The following is a 20,952-nucleotide window of genomic DNA, read 5'->3' as shown; positions in this document are numbered from 1 at the left end:
TCTGACTGAACACACTCTGTTGTCCTGTAACGCTCTTTAGTGCAGGAGAGCTGCTGGAGCCTCTGACTGAACACACTCTGTTGTCCTGTAACGCTCTTTAGTGCAGGAGAGCTGCTGGAGCCTCTGACTGAACACACTCTGTTGTCCTGTAACGCTCTTTAGTGCAGGAGAGCTGCTGGAGCCTCTGACTGAACACACTCTGTTGTCCTGTAACGCTCTTTAGTGCAGGAGAGCTGCTGGAGCCTCTGACTGAACACACTCTGTTGTCCTGTAACACTCTTTAGTGCAGGAGAGCTGCTGGAGCCTCTGACTGAACACACTCTGTTGTCCTGTAACGCTCTTTAGTGCAGGAGAGCTGCTGGAGCCTCTGACTGAACACACTCTGTTGTCCTGTAACACTCTTTAGTGCAGGAGAGCTGCTGGAGCCTCTGACTGAACACACTCTGTTGTCCTGTAACGCTCTTTAGTGCAGGAGAGCTGCTGGAGCCTCTGACTGAACACACTCTGTTGTCCTGTAACACTCTTTAGTGCAGGAGAGCTGCTGGAGCCTCTGACTGAACACACTCTGTTGTCCTGTAACGCTCTTTAGTGCAGGAGAGCTGCTGGAGCCTCTGACTGAACACACTCTGTTGTCCTGTAACACTCTTTAGTGCAGGAGAGCTGCTGGAGCCTCTGACTGAACACACTCTGTTGTCCTGTAACGCTCTTTAGTGCAGGAGAGCTGCTGGAGCCTCTGACTGAACACACTCTGTTGTCCTAACACTCTTTAGTGCAGGAGAGCTGCTGGAGCCTCTGACTGAACACACTCTGTTGTCCTGTAATGCTCTTTAGTGCAGGAGAGCTGCCGGTGCCTCTGACTGAACACACTCTGTTGTCCTGTAATGCTCTTTAGTGCAGGAGAGCTGCCGCAGCCTCTGACTGAACACACTCTGTTGTCCTGTAACGCTCTTTAGTGCAGGAGAGCTGCCGCAGCCTCTGACTGAACACACTCTGTTGTCCTGTAACACTCTTTAGTGGAGGAGAGCTGCACTCTCTGAGCACTTTCTCCAGCATCCTCCTCTCCACCACCACCTCCAGGGGCTCCAGAGTAGTTCCCAGCACAGAGCCAGCTCTCTTTATCAGTTTGTTCAGTTTCTTGGAGTCTCTGGCTCTGATACTGCTGCCCCAACTGATGGCTGTGAAGAGGATGGCACTTGCCACAACAGACTGGTAGAAGGTCTGCAACATCCTGCTGCACACCTTGAAGGAACCGAGCTTCCTCAAGAAATAGAGTCTGCTCTGCCCCTTCTTGTGTACAGCCTCGGTGTTGCAGCTCCAGTCCAGTCTCTTGTCCAGGTGGACGCCCAGGTATTTGTGGTGCTGCGTCTATGTGCCGACAGGCCGCAGTGCCGACAGGTCGCAATGCCGATAGCCCACAAGCAGAACCAGCTGAGCGAGGCGGCGTGCAGCGTGTCGGTGGAGCTAACCTCTCCCAACCCCCACGCCAAACCTAACCTCCCCCCATGCCTAAACCTAACCTCCCCCAGACCCTAACCCAAAACCTAACCTCTCCCACCCCCACGCCTAAACCTAAGGTCGGCATTGCGGGTGGTCGGCATAGCGGGTGGACCCCGTATTTGTAGCTGTCCACCCTCACCACCTCCTCACCCCCGATAAAAACAGGGTCCGGCTCAGTCCTGGTCTTACCAAAGTCCACCACCATCTCCCTGGTTTTGGACACATTTAGGAGGAGGTGGTTGTTACCAGACCATTCCACAAAGCGGTCCACCAGTTCCTTGTACTCCGTCCCCCCCACCCCCCCTGACACAACCCACAACTGCAGAGTCATCAGAATATTTCTGGGGATGACAGGACTCTGAGTTGAATTGAAAGTCTGAGGTGTACAGGGCAAAGAGTGAGAACACAGTCCCCTGTGGTGCTCCTGTGCTGCTGACCACCTGGTCGGACACTCGAATTATAAACCGGAAACCGGAGTGCGTTATAAACGTTATAAATATAGTCACGTTATAGACGGTTTTAACTTGACAAAAATAACAACCATCACAACCCACCTGAATATCCGGTTTACTTCCTGTATACATAGCTGAGCGCAGGCTGATAGTCGGCTCATAGTAAATGTTAACGTTAGGCCGTGTCGGACATACACATTAACAAGTTAGCCTATTTCGGTCTTTATGTATTGTAGTAGTTAGTAGTAGAGTAGTTGTTGTTGTTGTTGATATAGTTGCCATAACAACCACTCCTGTCGGAAAGACGTGCAGGGTAGTAGGAAGCGTTGTTGTCTGGTCCGGAGCTAGCCTGAGAGGCTAATAAAAGCTACATGTTACAGAGTAAGCTGACTATCAGTACGTTATTATAGGCCTATCTTTACATTAAAAAAATTAAACATAGAAATAGAAGTAGGCTATGTCAGTGTTTTCCCCATAACAGCTGAGAAAGTGGACACTGTCAATATTTGGCACTGTGAAGCTGATACAATTCAGGTGGCGGTAATGCAACATTTAAGGATGCCAACCGCCATAAAACACAGAAGAAGAAGCTGAGAAAAAGGAAATGCTGTGGGGTTGCAGCTGGTGAAAACCGTATATAAACAACTGACCAATGCTGGGGGTCCATATGGAAACTGTTACTCGAAATGGTTAAAAGTTAAATCAATTTGGTCATTCAGTGGCATTTTACTGCCATAAAGTAACTAACGTTAGCCGCTAGCATTAGCCACAGTAGCCGACTACCCATAATGCATTACGTTATCCCAGCAAAAATAAATAGCGGTTATTTTGCTAAACTGAGCACACAAGGGTAATCTAAATGGTTATTTTGACCATCTACATTTTGTTCTAAACTTATAAAAGTGACATATTAACCCTTAATGGCTGTAGAGCAGAATGGCTCTGCTGTAAAACGCTCATAGACGGTTTTCACAGAATAGTCACTCCTCCACCGTATGTCTTTTTGAAAGCGGAGTACAGCGCCGTACAGCGGTGACCAGTAGGACGACCAAACAGGATGGGCAGGTGGTCCCCAGGTCGGTCCCCAGGTCGGCCACGCAAATTGTCTGGACGAGTGGAGATGACAGCCCGCCGTGACGCATGCACACGCACACACCGGCCAAAAACTGAAATGGAAGAACTGTGTTAGAGAGTACATAAAGGACAATACTGTCACAGAGGACTAAAGAGACGATTTACCATCTAATGAAACAGAACATTTCACATTTGAGAAGCTGGAATCAGAGAATTAGGACATTTCTCCTCAAAGAAATGACTCAACATGATTAATAGGTTATCAAAATAGACAATTAATTTAATGTTTGGCAATGAATCGATGAATTGACTAATTGTTGCAGCTCTTTATCAGTTTTTATAAAAAAATATTTTTATGTATTTTCAAAATGCAAAATATGTATTTATATTTCAAATACATTTTTCAGACCAGTATTTTGTATTTGCATTTTGATACATTTTTGAGCAAGTATTTGTAATTTGTATCAAAATACTTTTTGATGTATTTTTGCGTATCTCTGCATATGGCGTACATGAAAAGTAAAATGTATTTCCTACAGAGGCATCCTCTGTCTAGGTGCACACTGTGTAATCATCACGTCTTGAGTTCCGACCAGGGACGATTGGACCCTCTTTCATGTACTGTCTAATAAAGCAGAAATACCATCTGTTACGGCCCTCTGCCTTATTTATTTCTATAATATTACACTTCTGGCTTATGCCTATTGTAACATTCAATTTAGCGTTTTACCTACAGTATGTGATGGGGTGTTACAGCCTCTGTACCAAAGCCTGGCCTTGGTTTGTTGTGTGTGGCTGTTTCTTTTCTTGCCTGACTATCTCTGTCCCAGACATGCCCCTCTGCTGCAGTGATTGAGGTGAGGAGCCCTCCTCACCTGGAGCTGGTTGGCAATCAATGCTGATTGGCTGAGTCGTCGCTGCTGATTGGCTGCTTCAGACCTTCATGTCCTACATAATCTCCAGTGTTCCAAGATTGCACTGTGGGTCAGTGTTAGCGGAGCGCTCTGTGTGCTTAAAGGAACACTCTGCCCATTTTCAACCAGCTTTGTATCATTAGAACATCAGTAGTATATCAGAAAACTGTAAACGGTTTTGAAGTCTGTCATTTAATTTGACAGTTATTGAGTGTTAAAGTGTGGACCAGTGACATCACTGGTCCACACTAACTCAAATGAATAACTCATTTACTCAAATCAACTCTCAAACTGTAAACGGTTTTGAAGTCATTCATCTAGTTTGACAGTTATTGAGAGTTGATTTGAGTTAATGAGTTATTAATTTGAGTTAGTGTGGACCAGTGATGTTACTGGTCCACACTTTAACACTCAATAACTGTCAAATTAAATGACAGACTTCAAAACAGTTTACAGTTTTCTGATATACTACTGATGTTCTAATGATACAAATCTGGTTGAAAATGGGCAGAGTGTTCCTTTAACACTGGCCCTCCACCCTCCTTGCTCTCTCCTCAAACCCTTGTTGCATTTAGCTCTTTTGTATTAGTGTTTTGCTATTTTCTGCCAACATTAATTGTTCTTTTTGGGTAGCTCTTTTTGTGGCCATTGGTCACTTGACAGCCAACACTTGTTTGTGTGTGCTTTGAAGCTGTAGCTATTTCCATTAGCTGTCAGCCTATTTGCCCTCTCTGTAACTTTGTCTGAAGTTACTCTCATTGGCCTTGCCTTAGCCTATGCTTCTTGGCCTTTTGTTAGCTGTAGCCTAACAATTTTTCATGCACACACTCATTGGTCTACTTAGCTATTTTGTATCTCACTTGCCTTTTTGTTTGATTCCTGTTTATTGTTAATATTAAGGAAGCCCTGTATAGTGTGTCGCCCTTTTCTTTACTCCCCTTTTCTCCTGTTTTTTGTAGGTTTAAGAAGGAGTAGTTTTGTCTTTTTGTTTATAGTCTAGTTTATTTTATTTATAGGTAAACTGATTGGGCTTTGGCCACCCTGATGTCACTGTGCTTCCTTATTTGAACCAACCTTTGTTCAAATAAATCATTGTTTTGGTACACTTTAATTCAGCCTATTTCCATTTTTCCTGGACTTCTTAAGTTACACCTCTTCACCCACACACATTTAAGGGACGTAACACCATCCAAATAATCATCTTAAGAAATAGTGCAAGAAGGGGCCAGTAGTAGGCTGGGGTGACAGATGGGTGTCTACTGTCTACAGTTGCTTCTAAATCCTGAACATTAACAAAATTGTAACAAACGTTTTACTTTGCTAAACGTAACTGTTGCCGCCGTTTAATGTGACAAATGTGAACATTCTATGTCCAATTTGTGCTATTGTAAAGTTTTCATGGTGGAGGAAAATAATCTTCCAATTATTTGTGTCCACAAAATGTTTGTAGTAACAATTTGATTACTTGACAATGTTTGTAATAATACATTAATTTGTGTGCTCCATCTGGGCCCTTCTTGAACTAACTTCTTTCTCTCTCTAAAAAAACAAAAAAAACAAAACGTAACTTTACCACTATTCCTTCAGATGTTGTAGTTGTCATAGACTGTGTTGCATAGTTGATTGCTCTATTGCTGACAAAAATGTGTTATTGTAAGTCGCTTTGGATAAAAGTGTCTGCCAAATGTAATGTAATGTAAAGTTTTGGTGTTTACTTATTTTCAAATTGCCCACAGCACACAAAGAGCCCTTGAAAAATCATGTTTATATAATTTGGAGCAAAATTTTACTTTGTCACACAATTCTGTTACATTCAAACAATAAACTGATGTGTGCAGCAGCTTCATTCACTTTTCAATCAAAAATGCATCCAGTTCATGGATTAAAAAGAAAGTATCCGCTTCACAATAAAACATGCTTGAACATATCTCATCAGACTCTGCTTTTGCTGTGGATATGAACAATAGACTCTTGTGTGATTTAACTTTAAATTGTAATCTGGGTATTGCATCTTATATTATGCAGTGGTGGAAATGGCCAGGATTTGCTCTGGGAACTCTACTTACGCAGGCTGGGGGTCCCCGGATGCGACACGGCGCGGCCCACCCCCTGCCTGATATGTTATTTCTGTATGCATGAATGTTATTGATTTTACTCATTACCATTACAGCTACATAAAAATCTCTTTCAAAAGTTACTCAAATAAGATTGCCGAGATCTACTGATTATTTCCCTTTGAATTTATTCAGGGGGGCTGGTTCTATGAAATGCCTGCTTCTAAGAAACAACAGCAGGTCACATGACTCTTATGCCAGCGTCTGCATGCGATGTGGTCGTCTCGTCTGTGACAATCATTTCTATTCAGAAGTGTGATAATATGATGAAGACTCTATGAAACCACTGAAACCTCTCAGTTTCTATGTAGGCTATTCACCGGTTTCTGCTGCTTGTTATTCTCTCTCACACACACACACACACACACACACACACACGCGCACACACACACACGCGCGCACACACACACACACACACACACACACACACACACACACACACACACACACACACACACACACACACACACACACACACAGACACAGAGTGATGCTTCATATACATATAGAAATGACAACAGACAACATCAAAAAATAGTTTTCTCTTATTATTTTTTAATATCAGAGCAGAAACAATCAAATTATTGAGTGATTTCCTTGTGGGCTCCAGGATCTTAATCGCTTGCCAAGATGTTCATAATCTTAAGACTATCCAGTGAGGTTAAGTTTGTTCTCCTTAAAAAATAGTACAATAAATTGTTTGTTTCTTCTCTTCATCCAGTAGAAAACATGTCGTTGAAACAGAATGACATTAAATTAGAGGAAAGGAGAGAGGGGCGATGCGTGTTCTGTGATGATAGATAGACAATGTGAGGGAAGCTTCACTCTGTTAGCCTCCTTACTCACATTCACAGTGAAGCCCAGAGGTGGGACAAACATTTGGACATTGTAACAAAAGGACATACAACACACGTACATTTTGAACCACAACTCCTTTTGTACAGAGACACACATCCTCTTCTGCTTCTTTGAAAATCTCCTATCCTGACTGAAATTAAAAGCTTCCCATTGGGCCATATTACTTGTCCCTCAGGGGCTAAGGATAACAATACAGGAAGCAAACAGGAAATGAGACACAAAGTGTGTTTGCTGTAAGATGTTAGAAAGAAATTGGTGCTACCGTTGGTTTTTGCCATTACTGGCTAAAACAAAGTGAACCGAAAGATGGTGATGGACATTTATTCATCATCGTCATCATCATCGTCATCTTCGTCATCTTCATCGTCATCATCTTCATCATCATCGTCATCATCGTCGTCGTCATCATCGTCATCTTCGTCATCCTCATCATCATCCTCGTCATCGTCGTCATCGTCATCATCATCATCATCATCATCGTCTGGGTCGATCTTGCCAGACAGCACGTCGTCAATCCACTGCTCCAGCTCGTCAGCTGTGGGCATGTCATCCTGGTCGTCCATTTCCATCCACACGCTGTCGGCCTGCAGGGGGAGACAAAGACGCACTCATAGAAATCTTTCAAATGAAGACATAACGATGTCCAAGAAATGCAGGCATTTGATTTGACAATTGATAGCTTGAATGCAAGGTACACAGAGGCTCCTGGTCACATGGGTCATGGTCACATGGGTCACATGGCTCATGGTCACATAGGAGGCTTTATTCTCATGCTGGAATGCAAAGTGAAGCTAAGAGCATGATAACAAGAAAAAGTCAGAGGTCAAAGGTCACAAGGGCACCTTTGAGCCTTGGCCTTTTTGTTGCTGTGGACCTGTGGAAGCTGTCTAATTGACCGTTAAGTCCTGCCCCTTTTTGCTCTGTGCTCCAATAACAGTTGAGCAAGCTTGTAGCAGCCTATGGAGCCAGCCTTGATTGTGTGATGTCACGATTCACTCTAGCTGACTTTCCAGGGTGCATTTATTTTTATTCACACATTTTAAAACTGTGACCTGTGTAAAGTTGACCGAGGTTCTGACCTAGTTTAAAACTGTGACCTGTGTAAAGTTGACCGAGGTTCTGACCTAGTGGCAGGACTTAGAAAAGGTTCTGACCTAGGGGCAGGACTTAGAAAAGGTTCTGACCTAGGGGCAGGACTTAGGAAAGGTTCTGACCTAGGGGCAGGACTTAGGAAAGATCAATTAGCATTCGCTAGCAAGCCTGAAGTCACATAGAGGATAACATTGTAGACAAAACAAAGCATGCTGGGGATGAGAAAGAGGGCTTACATCTTCTACATCAACCACACCGATCTGGGGAGAAGAGAGGTCGATACGGAAGGTCTTCTCCCAGTAGGGCACCAGCTGGAAGTGACAGATACAGACACAAGGGACAGGAGAAGCATGAACTTGATCATTCAGAGCAATATATTCTCATATAACGTAATAATTAAATGAATAATGATAGAATATTTTATCTAGTGCTTTTCAAGATTCTAAGACACATATTCAATAAGAAAATAAACAAAAATAAAAAATCGAATACAACTTTTTTAACAATACAATAATGTATGTAACATACTTAGAATGAAAGAAAGTCAGTCAGAAATGGATGGAAAAAATAATTAAATGTGTAACATTTCGTATTTAATATGCTGACTAGCTGATATATTCAAGGCGAAGATTCATACCAGGGGGAAATTATCAGGGTCGATCCAGATGATGCTGAGGTTAGGGTTGTCAGTGTTCTCACGAGCCACCTCCTTCAGGATCTCCAGGAACTCAAAACCATCTAGGTGAGAGGTCAAAGGACAGGTAGGTTGGTTGATATTGCTAGAACTACTAGCTACTACTAGCAAACTACTAGATACTAACTACTACTACTACTACTACTACTACTACTACTAAATAATAATAATAATAATAATAATAATAATAACAATAGATTAGAATGGTTAATGCTCTTCAAGGTGCTCAAAGCTCTTCACATATCATCCACCACTGATATAGCGGTGATGCACGGGCAGCCATTTTGTGCCAGAGCGCTCACCACACATCACTCAGCTATCTCACCACACATCACTCAGCTATCTCACCACACATCACTCAGCTATCTCACCACACATCACTCAGCTATCTCACCACACATCACTCAGTTATCTCACCACACATCACTCAGCTATCTCCGTTGAGGACTGATGGAAGGAAGGCCTGTGGGCTACTCTTGTGATAGGTGCTTATTGGATCTTTATTGACCACTGAGAATCAGGACCTCAGTTTAATGTCTCACCTGAAGTATATTTGGGCAATATTTCTTCAATAATTGTAATGATATCATGACTAAAATGTTATTTCACTTTTTTGTTTTGATTTTGCGTCTGCATTGTCATCACTGCTAGTAATGTAACAGAGATTTACCCGGGTCATCACTGATAAAATATAAGAATATAACAGAGAGATGTACCTGGGTCATCCTCCTCAGCAAAGGCAACAATGTGCTCTCCATCAATGTCATCCTCCTGAGAAAGCAAGAGAGAGGGATGAGACAAGGGTGTCCGTTACTCCCTCTCTAGAAAATGCCATGATCTCCAGAGATGGAAAGTAACACATTAAAAAGATGTACTGTGTGTTAGTGTACTTCAATAAATAAATACAAATAAGTATAATGTGCTTTACTCAAGTTTTTACTTTTACTCAAATCTATACTTTTTCATCCATTACATTTTCAAAACTCTCAGGAAAGATTTGTATTATGTACATGTATTTATGTATGTATTTAGTTATTTATTTTATTTTATTTTATTTTATTTTATTTTATTTTATTTTATTTTATTTTATTTTATTTTCATCAAACAGGTTCCATCCTGGAAGAAGCTGATCAAGTGGCGAATGTGATTGGCTGCTTGTACCAAAGAGATGCCAAAAAGGAGGGAAAGGACAGAAAGAAAAGCAACAAGAGTGGAGAATTAACATTAGTGAATTAATCTGTCCTATAGAGTTAATGTTGGTGAATTAATCTGTCTTATAGAGTTAATGTTGGTGATTTCATCTGTCCTATATATGTTGGTGAATCCATCTGTCCTATAGAGTTCATGTTGGTGAATTCATCTGTCCTATAGAGTTCATGTTGGTGATTTCATCTGTCCTATAGAGTTCATGTTGGTGATTTCATCTGTCCTATAGAGTTAATGTTGGTGATTTCATCTGTCCTATAGAGTTAATGTTGGTGATTTGATCTGTCCTATAGAGTTCATGTTGGTGAATTCATCTGTCCTATAGAGTTCATGTTGGTGATTTAATCTGTCCTATAGAGTTCATGTTGGTGAATTCATCTGTCCTATAGAGTTCATGTTGGTGAATTCATCTGTCCTATAGAGTTCATGTTGGTGATTTAATCTGTCCTATAGAGTTCATGTTTGTGATTTCATCTGTCCTATAGAGTTTATGTTGGTGATTTGAGCTGCTGACTCTCTCATGTGTGTTCAGTAGAAATTACTTTTTTAGATGACTACTTTTACTTTTATACTTTAAGTAAATGTAAGACCATGTAATTTCATACTTTGACTTGGGTAAAGGATCAGAAATGGTACTTCAACATTTATTTCAGTATTTGCTCTTTTACTTGCGTAGGCCTAATCATTTTGTCTACTTTCACATTTTTCACACTTCTTACCCAGATCTCATACATGTTGTGAGGCTGAAGCTTCCTCAGGGTAGGCCTGGAGATGAAAACAGCAGAAAACCATATGATGACATAGATTATATCCCCATGACATTTCATCCTATCTCATTGTTCATGTTGTGGCTCCACCTGTCATTCTCTATCTCATTGTTCATGTTGTGGCTCACACCTGTCATTCTCTTCGATGAAGTCAATAAGTTCCTCCTCGATGTAGGGCTTTCCGGGAATGGGGACGGGCTCCTCCATGAAAGGCTCATAGAAATCAACTTCATTCAGCTTCAGCTTCAGCTTTTTGGCAATCTGAGATGAGATTAAGAATTAGACTATTGCGAAAAAATACAGGAAGTCAAAAAATGTGCCATTCTGTATTTGGTGTATTAGTTAATAATATCGTAGACATAGACATTATGAATTACATTTGCTCTTTGCCTTTTCATTGAAAGGACCAATACACCAAAAACATACTCTCATTAGTGGTTCTCATGGGGTCCAGGGACCCCCAGGGGCCTTTGAGGGGGTTCCACGGGGTCCCCAGCAAAAAAGGTAATAATTTATTTGACATCCATTAAGTAACATAATGACACATGTATGACTTTTTCACTCATGTGTTTCATACACGTTCTGTAATGAAACATCTAACAGCTAAAATCTATTCGGGCATAAAATCTTCTCAAATGGAGGTCCGTCATCTAATTTGTCACTTTAGGAGGGGTCCTTCATGTGAAAAAGTTTGAGAACCGCTGCTTTAGATATTATTAATTTCACCAAAACACACACATACACTCTTCCACGTGATTTCCTGACATCAGATTAACAAACAATTATGTGACATTGAATTTGTGTCCGTGCAAAGTATTTATATTATTACTATTAATTAATTGTTACTAATTATTTAAATACAATTTCTACCCTGATAGTCAAGCATGTCCTTAGTGAAGCCAAGGACCCACACAGACACACACACACACACACACACACACACACACAGACACACACACACACACACACACACACACACACACACACACACACATGTATTTAGTTGATACCTTGGCGTCGAATGTGGCATAGAATCTGATGAAGGGATGGAACTCTTCAGCAGCATCGTCGTACTCAATGAAATCTGGTCCGAGGGACAAAAAGGAATTTAGAAAACACTCAAGATATTTTACAACTGATAACAGTCAGAATACAGCAGCACAGAAACATGATGAATTATGAATCATGATTTTGTTTCTGAATACACTGCACAGGACAGTTTTCAGATAGCTGATGACTGGTTCCACCTACGAGGAGATTTCTCGCTCTTGAAGTAGCCCACCAGCTTGATGTCCTCGTCGATGTTGTGGAAACCCTTCAGCTCACGCTCATTGTCAATGATCTCCACAGGGTCCTCAATCACCTGAGGAGATTGATTAAGAGCAAATATGATCAATTAAAGATTGACTAAATTTGAGTCAAAACCACACTGCAAAAAATGGCTATCGTTATGAGTCATTTCGCCCCCCAAAAAAGGTAAAAAAAGAAATCTGACAGGAATATAAGGTATCACTACTGTCACAACAAAAATAAATCTGGCAGGAATATAAGGTATCACTACTGTCACAACAAAAATAAATCTGACAGGAATATAAGGTCTCACTACTGTCACAACAACGACACTTCCTTTCTTCAAATTGAATTGACTGAAAATATTTCAAACCCTGGAGTGGTTTGTTTTGAAATATGAGAACACAGCAATCTCAGTGAGGTGTGAACAAAATAATCTAACTGACACCTTGTTGGTACATTTCCAAGCTAAGCCTGGAGCCGTTGGTTTGGAGTGAGAACTGTGCGTCAGTTGAGTTTGATCATAAAAATATATAATAAAACACAGATGATGCTGATGCGCCAAGTTTGATTACTCAATTAAAAAAGTCCTTCCTCACACGAATTTTCGGACCAGTGAAGTCACAGCTCCCATGCAGGTTTCTTCTTCTTCTTCTTCTTTTTGAAATGATAAATGATGCTTGGCTACGTAGATCAAATCACTTGTATGTTTTTACAGGTATCGCCAAATTCATTCAGATAATCGCCTCATTTATATGCTGTAGGCCTGCATACATGTAGTCAATAGCTATCAATGTGGCTGCTAATGGCGTTAAAGCATTGTGTAGATCATAAATGACTTACATCATAGAGGAACTCAACCAGGGTGTCGGCGGCCAACTCTCCATCGTACTCAATGATCTCATTGTCAGCAAAGATGTAGATGCTCTCTACCTCATCCAGGCCTGGAGAAAGAAAAGAATAATACTATGGAGTGTTTTTATAATTATTACACATTGATGCGAGCATTACAAACATTCGCTTGTTGTTGTTGTGCCCTATGTAGACACACTGCAGCGGTGGAGAAATAGAAGATGTCCAATGCTCTGTGAATGATAGATGTCCTAAGTATGTTTCAGCGTCTCAAGCATGTTTTACTCGCATCGTTGCTTCATCACTCTTATAGTATAATGAATGCATTTGCTTATATTTACTGATGTGAATAGTTGTACTGTAGCTGTGTCTGTACAAAGTGAATAAGTCACTCAAATTTCAATAAAATCAAGAATAGTTTTCCTCCTTTCCTCTTTGCTTTACTCCTACAGATGGGATAAACTAAACAGTTAGATATTAAGGGTAAATGTTTACAGATGATTAAGAGTATAATGGCTTTATAACAGTTTTATTATCTTGCATAAATGTGGCTATGGAGTACAGTATTTGCACAGGGCAAGACAAGGTTTTCACCCAGACCTTACTACTGGTTTCCTTCAAGGAGTCACAATATTGGTGTGGTAGAGTATTAAGAAATACAGTAACAGTATTGATTATGCAGCTATATGATTTACAGCATTTTATACCCACAATGCATGCCTATTATGTTCTCGTGCACACACACACACACACACACGCACACGCACACGCACACGCACACGCACACACACACGCACACACACACACACACACACACACACACACACACACACACACACACACACACACACACACACACTCAGTTTAGTTTTGTGTAGCTTCTACTGTGCAGTGATCTCTGCTCAACACTTGAGGGCAGGATTGTCTCATTTATTCTCTGTGCATTTTGGTCAGCCTCAGATGTCTGCATTCACTCCTTACATGACATGTGAGTTCTCTGTAGGCTATGTTGGTTTCGTTTACTGTATCTGCTGCCCCACCCACCCAGTATATGCCCCACCCACCCAGTATCTGCCCCACCCACCCATTATCTGCCCCACCCACCCAGTATCTGCCCCACCCACCCATTATCTGCCCCACCCACCCAGTATCTGCCCCACCCACCCATTATCTGCCCCACCCACCCAGTATCTGCCCCACCCACCCATTATCTGCCCCACCCACCCAGTATCTGCCCCACCCACCCAAAAGCTGACAAGGATCTTGCATTTTCCATCTGATTAAGACAGCACTCCTGCAAAGAGCCTTTCACAAGATGGATTAGACGGGCTATGTTGATGCCATTTGGAGGTCATTAATTTAATGACACGCCTGACCCCAGAAATCTAACCCAGCTTATCTCTATGATGAGACTAATAGATCCAGTTATGGCTCTATCATGGCTTTCCCCTTAATAACAAGATAACTATACAATCTGCACTAGTTTGTGAATGGGGTTTGGAGGAGCGAGAAGATTTTACGGCACTAAAGATCATTTTTTCTACATCTATCAAAATTGAAAAATAAGAGGATGTGTGCTTTCACTGGCGACAACTTAAGTGTTTGTGTTTTGATCAACCAGGTGTTTGTCAGGGTTAGGGTTAGGATCAGTGACCAGCAGGCTCACCCAGCTTCTTGGCCACAGCCGCGTCCCTCTTCTCATCCACCAGGCCGAAGCCAATGTCCTGATCGTCAAGATCATCCAGAACCTGGGCAGCAAGCTGGAGAGTGAGCAAGCGAGAGAGAGAGAGTGAGAGAGAGAGAGACAGAGAGAGAGAGAGAGAGACAGAGAGAGAGACAGAGAGAGAGAGAGAGAGAGAGAGAGACAGAGAGAGAGACAGAGAGAGAGACAGAGAGAGAGAGAGAGAGAGAGAGAGAGACAGAGAGACAGAGAGAGAGAGAAACAGAGAGAGAGAGAGAGAGACAGAGAGTGAGCAAGCGAGAGAGAGAGAGTGAGAGAGAGAGAGAGAGAGACAGAGAGAGAGAGAGAGAGAGAGAGAGAGACAGAGAGAGAGACAGAGAGAGAGAGAGAGAGAGACAGAGAGAGAGACAGAGAGAGAGACAGAGAGAGAGAGAAACAGAGAGAGAGAGAGAGAGAGACAGAGAGAGAGACAGAGAGAGAGAGAGAGAGAGAGAGGGGGGGAGGTGGGCGAGTGTTGGGAGCAGAGGAGTGGGAGAAGAACAGAGAGAGAGGGAGTGAGAGAACTTTCATAATGAGAACTGTTTGTACTCATCTTAGCACTGTAACATTATTACGTCCACCACAAGCAATTAACTTCTCTGTCATTCCATGAAGTTCCCTGATCTCTCACCTGCATCAGAAAACTCATTTCCAGCCTGATTTACATGAGAACAACTCTTTGCCATTTCAACTCACACTCACGGCCTTAAAAGCGAAAGCTTTGGACTGCTGCCTTGCACTTTCTAAATCTGAGTGAAACTGAAGCCAACAATCGGCAGCCCTCATAGCCGCCGTGAGAGAGGAGCGCGGACAGCAGGCTTCGCAGAAGAAGAACAAGGAGGGCAGAACTTGAGCCAACTATGTGGAGGGAGAGAGAGACGCTGCGACAGGTGTGGAGGGAGAGAGAGAGACGCTGCGACAGGTGTGGAGGGAGAGAGAGAGACGCTGCGACAGGTGTGGAGGAAAGGAGAGGCGCTAAAGTTAAGCAGCTACATGCATTATACGCATAGATACACAGACATGTACACACACATAAGCACACAAAGGTGCTCTTCTTGCTCTCTCTCTCTCTCTCTCTCTCTCTCTCTCAACACACATTGACATTTTAGTTCAGTTGTATTTAAACATCTGTAATGGTACATTAGTTCCCATGTTATCCACCTTGATTGGTTTATCCCCCATTTAGCTCTAGGGAAATAACTGCCCTTTTAATTGGTGAGGTTACACTTCATCAGTGTTGGGAGTAACTAGTTACTAAGTAGTTGCTGTAATTTACTTTTGCAGTAACTATAATCAAGCAAATTACTTTTTCAAATCTAGCAACTCAATTACATTGACTGAAATGTAAATGGACTAGTAGTTAGTTACTAGTAACTAGTAGTTACTAGTTACTTTAGGACGTGAAAATAGCGGATATCTTCAGAGGATTATGCAGTTTATGATCATCAGACCTCGTCTGACACCCCCTGCAGGTACAATGTGTGTCCCACCCTGTACCACAGAATTGCTGTTCATTTGAGTGTTGCTGTGACAGCAAGACTCAAATAATATATCTGCATTAGTAACTAATTCCTTTTATTATGCAGTAATTTGAAAGTAAGCCAATTACTTTTTGAGAGACGTAACTAGTAATTGTAACTAATTACTAATTTTCAGTAAGTTGCCCAACACTGCACTTCATATATGCACAGAGCCAAAAGCGTCATCTATTCTACTGGCTTACAAAAGTACCAAGCAGTTCTGCACAGTTAGCAATCATGATCAGATGGACAGCATTCATAAGCGGCCAAGTGCCCCAAAGCACCAGCGCAAATAGCTTGATTCCTATTGAGCAGAGAACCCATTTGACACCATCCATTGCTCCGGTCTCTTAATGATTGGACCAGGGCCTGGTTTCCCCTTCAGGGCCCGGTTTCCCCTTCAGGGCCCGGTTTCCCCTTCAGGGCCCGGTTTCCCCTGAGCTGTTTGCTCATTTACCTTCCAACACTTCATCAAGATAATCACCTTCTAACAGCGAATGGAAGATTCTGGAAGGATGGGTGGATGGATGGATGGATAGATGGATGAACAGACATGTTAAAGTGTGATTAATAGATTAGATGAGAGCTTCATTCAACATTGTATTTCCCCCTCACCCTCTGCCTCGGCCTAGCTTATCTGCCATGGTTACAGTGAGTCAGCTTGCTATGCCACACAAAGGTGCAGTCCACATAAAGTCCTATTGGCACGGCCCAAGCTGCAGCTGCTGGATTTCAAAGGCAGCTCCGTCTCCAGTGGACTGCGATGTCTGCTGGTTCCGTCTCCAGTGGACTGTGATGTCTGCTGGTTCCGTCTCCAGTGGACTGCGATGTCTGCTGGTTCCGTCTCCAGTGGACTGTGATGTCTGCTGGTTCCTTCTCCAGTGGACTGTGATGTCTGCTGGTTCCGTCTCCAGTGGACTGTGATGTCTGCTGGTTCCGTCTCCAGTGGACTGCGATGTCTGCTGGTTCTTGTCATTTCTGTGATTTTGAACTATGCAATCAAGGCGAGGAAGAGAGGAAGCATGCAGCACATCCTGCAGTATTTGAGTTTTGCAGCCCAGCTTTAGAGACAGAAGGCAGATGCAGACCTGAACATACCTGATAGACAATTGCTGTTTCGCTTGTGAGAAACTGCAAGAAGAGGTAACGCTTTAGGGCAAAGCACAACAGAGTCACAGACCCCGCCTCCATAACAAATGGGTGGCCTTTTATTTTGCAGGACAGGAAACAAAATAAGTAACAGGTCCAAACATCCATGTTGAGAACGTATAAACCGTCTGCAAAAACAAAGTACATGAAAAATGAACATACTTAGTGAATGGAATGATTACAGTGGATTAGATGATGGAATTATTCAGAAGCAGAGGAGTGCAGTGTTAGAGAGGATCCATCTTGTATTGTCTGATACCAGCATTTGATCATACATACATACCGAGGAGCATTCCTTCACAACCTTGGCATTCATCTCTACATAAGAAGGTCTACATCTGCTTTAGTAACATAGTGTTTGTATGACCAGTTAGAATCTTAGATCAACAATACACCGTTACACACACACACACACACACACACACACACACACACACACACACACACACACACACACACACACACACACATATATATATATATATATATATATATATATATATATATATATATATATATATATATATATATATATATATATACACACACACATATATATATATATATATATATATATATATATATATATATATATATATATATATATATATATATATACATATATATATATATATATATATACACATATATATATATATATATATATATACACATATATATATATATATATATATATATATATATATATATATATATATATATATATATATATATATATATATGTAACGGTGTAAATAATAGTGCTAAGTAATGTTTATAATAATGTTTAGTATGTTGTTAAATTCATGTTTAATTTGGGACAACCAGCCAGAAGGGTCATTCTTTAATGAACAGTGCACCACCTAGTGGATAGCCAAGGCTTCACAGGTGCATTGTGGTCAATCATCCCACAGAAAGACTACATCAAACTGTGGGTAAGTTGGTCTGCTCTTTGCTCCGTGTAAAAGCTCTCAAAACTATCATTTAAGTCATCACACAGTGTGGAAAAGTCATCAGCATCACGTTGTGTCTTACTGTAACTCAGATAGACCACACTTTGGTTAGCTGATCGTTCGCTAAAATGCATTACTGCTGATTGAAACGTGATGAAAACGCACACATTGTAATGCACCTGCGGTGCGACTAGCTTGTTAATGTGGGCTTTTCTGTCTTTTGAACAAAGTTGGAGCAAGTGGCCGATCGTCTTGCAGTAGTGCTGACCTGCTGGTTGTGTGTGTCCCACTGTACAGGTATGTCAATATGGACGTTAAATAGCATCACCACGTTGTTTTGGTTCGCTGCGTTGATAGGCAGAAGCCATTTATTTGTGTTTGTGGAATGTGACTGCAGTTCTTTTTGTGCACCGAAGGTGGCAGCATTGTACGATTTATTAGATTTCCTTGTAAAAAAAAAACGATGGGCATTTCAAGTATGGGGATGAGACTGTTGACTACTGTTGAAACTGCATTTCATTGTTTTGCTGTAACTGAAATGGCTATACAGTATGTGTGGAGTGTTTACATTTTATTTAGCTATCAGATGTCGAATATTGGGCTATAAAATGTTACTGTAAATTGGTAAACAATATAATTTATTTTTGTTATGAGATTTATTTGATTATTTTTATGGATTAGTAATTAACTATACGATCACAATGTTAAGTCAGAATGTTAAGTCAGACAGAAAGACTACGTCAAACTGTGGTTGGAGCAAGTGGCCGATCGTCTTGCAGTAGTGCTGCTGACCTGCTGGTTGTGTGTGTCCCACTGTACAGACAGACAAATAAATACTGAAGTGCTCAATCCATCTCGACTCCCGTGCCATAAATGAGTCAACACGCAGGACAGAAACAGAGTGGTCACAGTGCCCCTTGGGTCAGTCAGTATGATTCCTGCTTTACCACTGATTCCCCATTCATTGTCAATGCTGACCCCTAGTGGCACAGAGTCAACATTACAGTGTGACTAAGAGAAGGACGGACAGACAGACAGACAGACAGATGGACGGAGAGCGATCTACAGTATAGCCCCCCTTTGGTGGGGGACAATGCAAGTTTAGTAGAGCGTATAAATAGTAGAGCATATTACTGTAATGCAGACTGGATTGGTATGATGATGACACAAGACCAAGGATGCTACATTGCACTCAAGGGTGACATTTCCATAGAGACATAATCCAGATGTTGTCCACCCCCACCCCCACTCCCACTTTTTCACTGCAAAAATGGTGGACATGGTCCGACATGACTGTCTTTCAGAGGCTGTAGCAGCTACAGCCTGCTACAGTGTAGCAGCTACAGCCTGCTACACTGTAGCAGCTACAGCCTGCTACACTGTAGCAGGCTCATTATTAAACCTAGAGTTAAGAGAATTGTATCGTATGAAACTAGAAGACATAAGGCATCCATTAATACCATGTGATACTAGCTCATCGGGAAGGGGGCCCTTGATTGCACTGAAGATGCCACACTGACTGACAATTTGCATTTTCAAGAGTGCCATTTTCACATGTCTGACTTGAACCAAAACTATCCCGCAAAACGTGCGTACCCCTCCCCGCTGCCACAGCGCACGGCCAGATCAGTAACATGGGGTATTTATATGAGAGGCCAAGCTGTGGTTGCCTGTGGGAGCCTATAGGGTGCGGAGCGATGCAGAGAGGACCACATAAGGGCTTGTGAGAAAGCATGTTGTGGAGCAGAACAGAAGGCTGAGGTTCCTTACATATAAACGGGTGTGGAAAATGGAGGAGAGAAGAGGCAGGGCTGCGGAATGAAGAACTTAAGAAGACACCTGATACTCAAGCTTAACACTGACTCAGATCTGTCCGGACATCCATCATCATCTAGACTTTCTTCTCTCATTCACTCTTTCTGGCTGATCCTCTCCGTTTCTCACGATCGCTCTCCTTCCTTCTCTTCACTCTCTCCTTCCTTCTCTTCACTCTCTCCTTCCTTCTCTTCACTCTCTCCTTCCTTCTCTTCACTCTCTCCTTCCTTCTCTTCCCGCTCTGTCTCAATCTGGAAACCAAGAATGAAAGTTCTGTCGTCATCTACTAGGGATGGGCATCGAATTTCGAATTTTCGAATAATCGTTGTTATTATCAAGGTCGACTTTTATTATTGAAAGTCGAAATTCGTTTATTGAAAAAAAAAAAAAAAAAAAAAATTGTGAGTGAAATGTTGTATTGTCTCCCCTGATTCTAAGTATAGTCGAATCGCTTGGTTTGAGCAAGTAAAACAATTTTTATAAGCAACCTCTCCCTCTTCATGGGATTTCATCCGCCATTCATTTTTCCATAAACCTTGCTTAAAATGCTTATAAAAATGGTTTTACTTGCTCAAACCATGCGATTCGACTATGCTTAGAATCAGGGGAGACAATACAACATTTCACTCACAAAAAAAAATTAAAAAAAAAATTACATTTTTAATTTTTTTTAAATTTTTTTTTTTTTAACATTTTTTTATTTTATTTTCGAATTTCGATTAAAAGTCGACTTTGGCCAGCGAATTTCGAATAGTTTTTTTGCTAGAAATGCCCATCCCTATCATCTACTCACCCTCGTGTCAGTTGAAACACAGGTGAAGTTTGTCCATATAACACACAGGGAGTTGCCAGCACGACTCGAGACAACTGACTGTCAATGGTGACTGGTTGTCTCTGGAGTTGTGCTGGCAGCCTGTATGTTAGATGGTGACTGGTTGTCTCTGGAGTTGTGCTGGCAACTTGTATGTTAGATGGTGACTGGTTG

The 20,952-nt window shown here is 41.7% G+C and overlaps 1 protein-coding gene across 1 annotated transcript in view; it reads right to left on the bottom strand.

Moving 5' to 3' along the window:
• Window positions 1-6,586: 6,586 nt before the first annotated feature.
• Window positions 6,587-20,952, bottom strand: part of casq1b (calsequestrin 1b) — a 54,656-nt gene continuing 40,290 nt past the window's right edge. The window contains exons 2-11 of the mRNA XM_083640404.1: window positions 14,477-14,570; window positions 12,802-12,902; window positions 11,920-12,031; window positions 11,679-11,752; window positions 10,799-10,929; window positions 10,621-10,666; window positions 9,412-9,466; window positions 8,639-8,739; window positions 8,238-8,312; window positions 6,587-7,493 (exon numbers count right to left, since the gene is read on the bottom strand). Of these exons, the coding sequence (XP_083496530.1) occupies window positions 7,230-7,493; window positions 8,238-8,312; window positions 8,639-8,739; window positions 9,412-9,466; window positions 10,621-10,666; window positions 10,799-10,929; window positions 11,679-11,752; window positions 11,920-12,031; window positions 12,802-12,902; window positions 14,477-14,570 (1,053 nt within the window). The 3' untranslated portion in view covers window positions 6,587-7,229. The remainder of the gene's footprint in view (window positions 7,494-8,237; window positions 8,313-8,638; window positions 8,740-9,411; window positions 9,467-10,620; window positions 10,667-10,798; window positions 10,930-11,678; window positions 11,753-11,919; window positions 12,032-12,801; window positions 12,903-14,476; window positions 14,571-20,952) is intronic.

This window comes from Poromitra crassiceps (assembly GCF_964638095.1).
Source record: "Poromitra crassiceps genome assembly, chromosome: 7".
Taxonomy (NCBI): domain Eukaryota; kingdom Metazoa; phylum Chordata; class Actinopteri; order Beryciformes; family Melamphaidae; genus Poromitra; species Poromitra crassiceps.
This window is presented reverse-complemented; position numbering and strand designations above follow the sequence as displayed.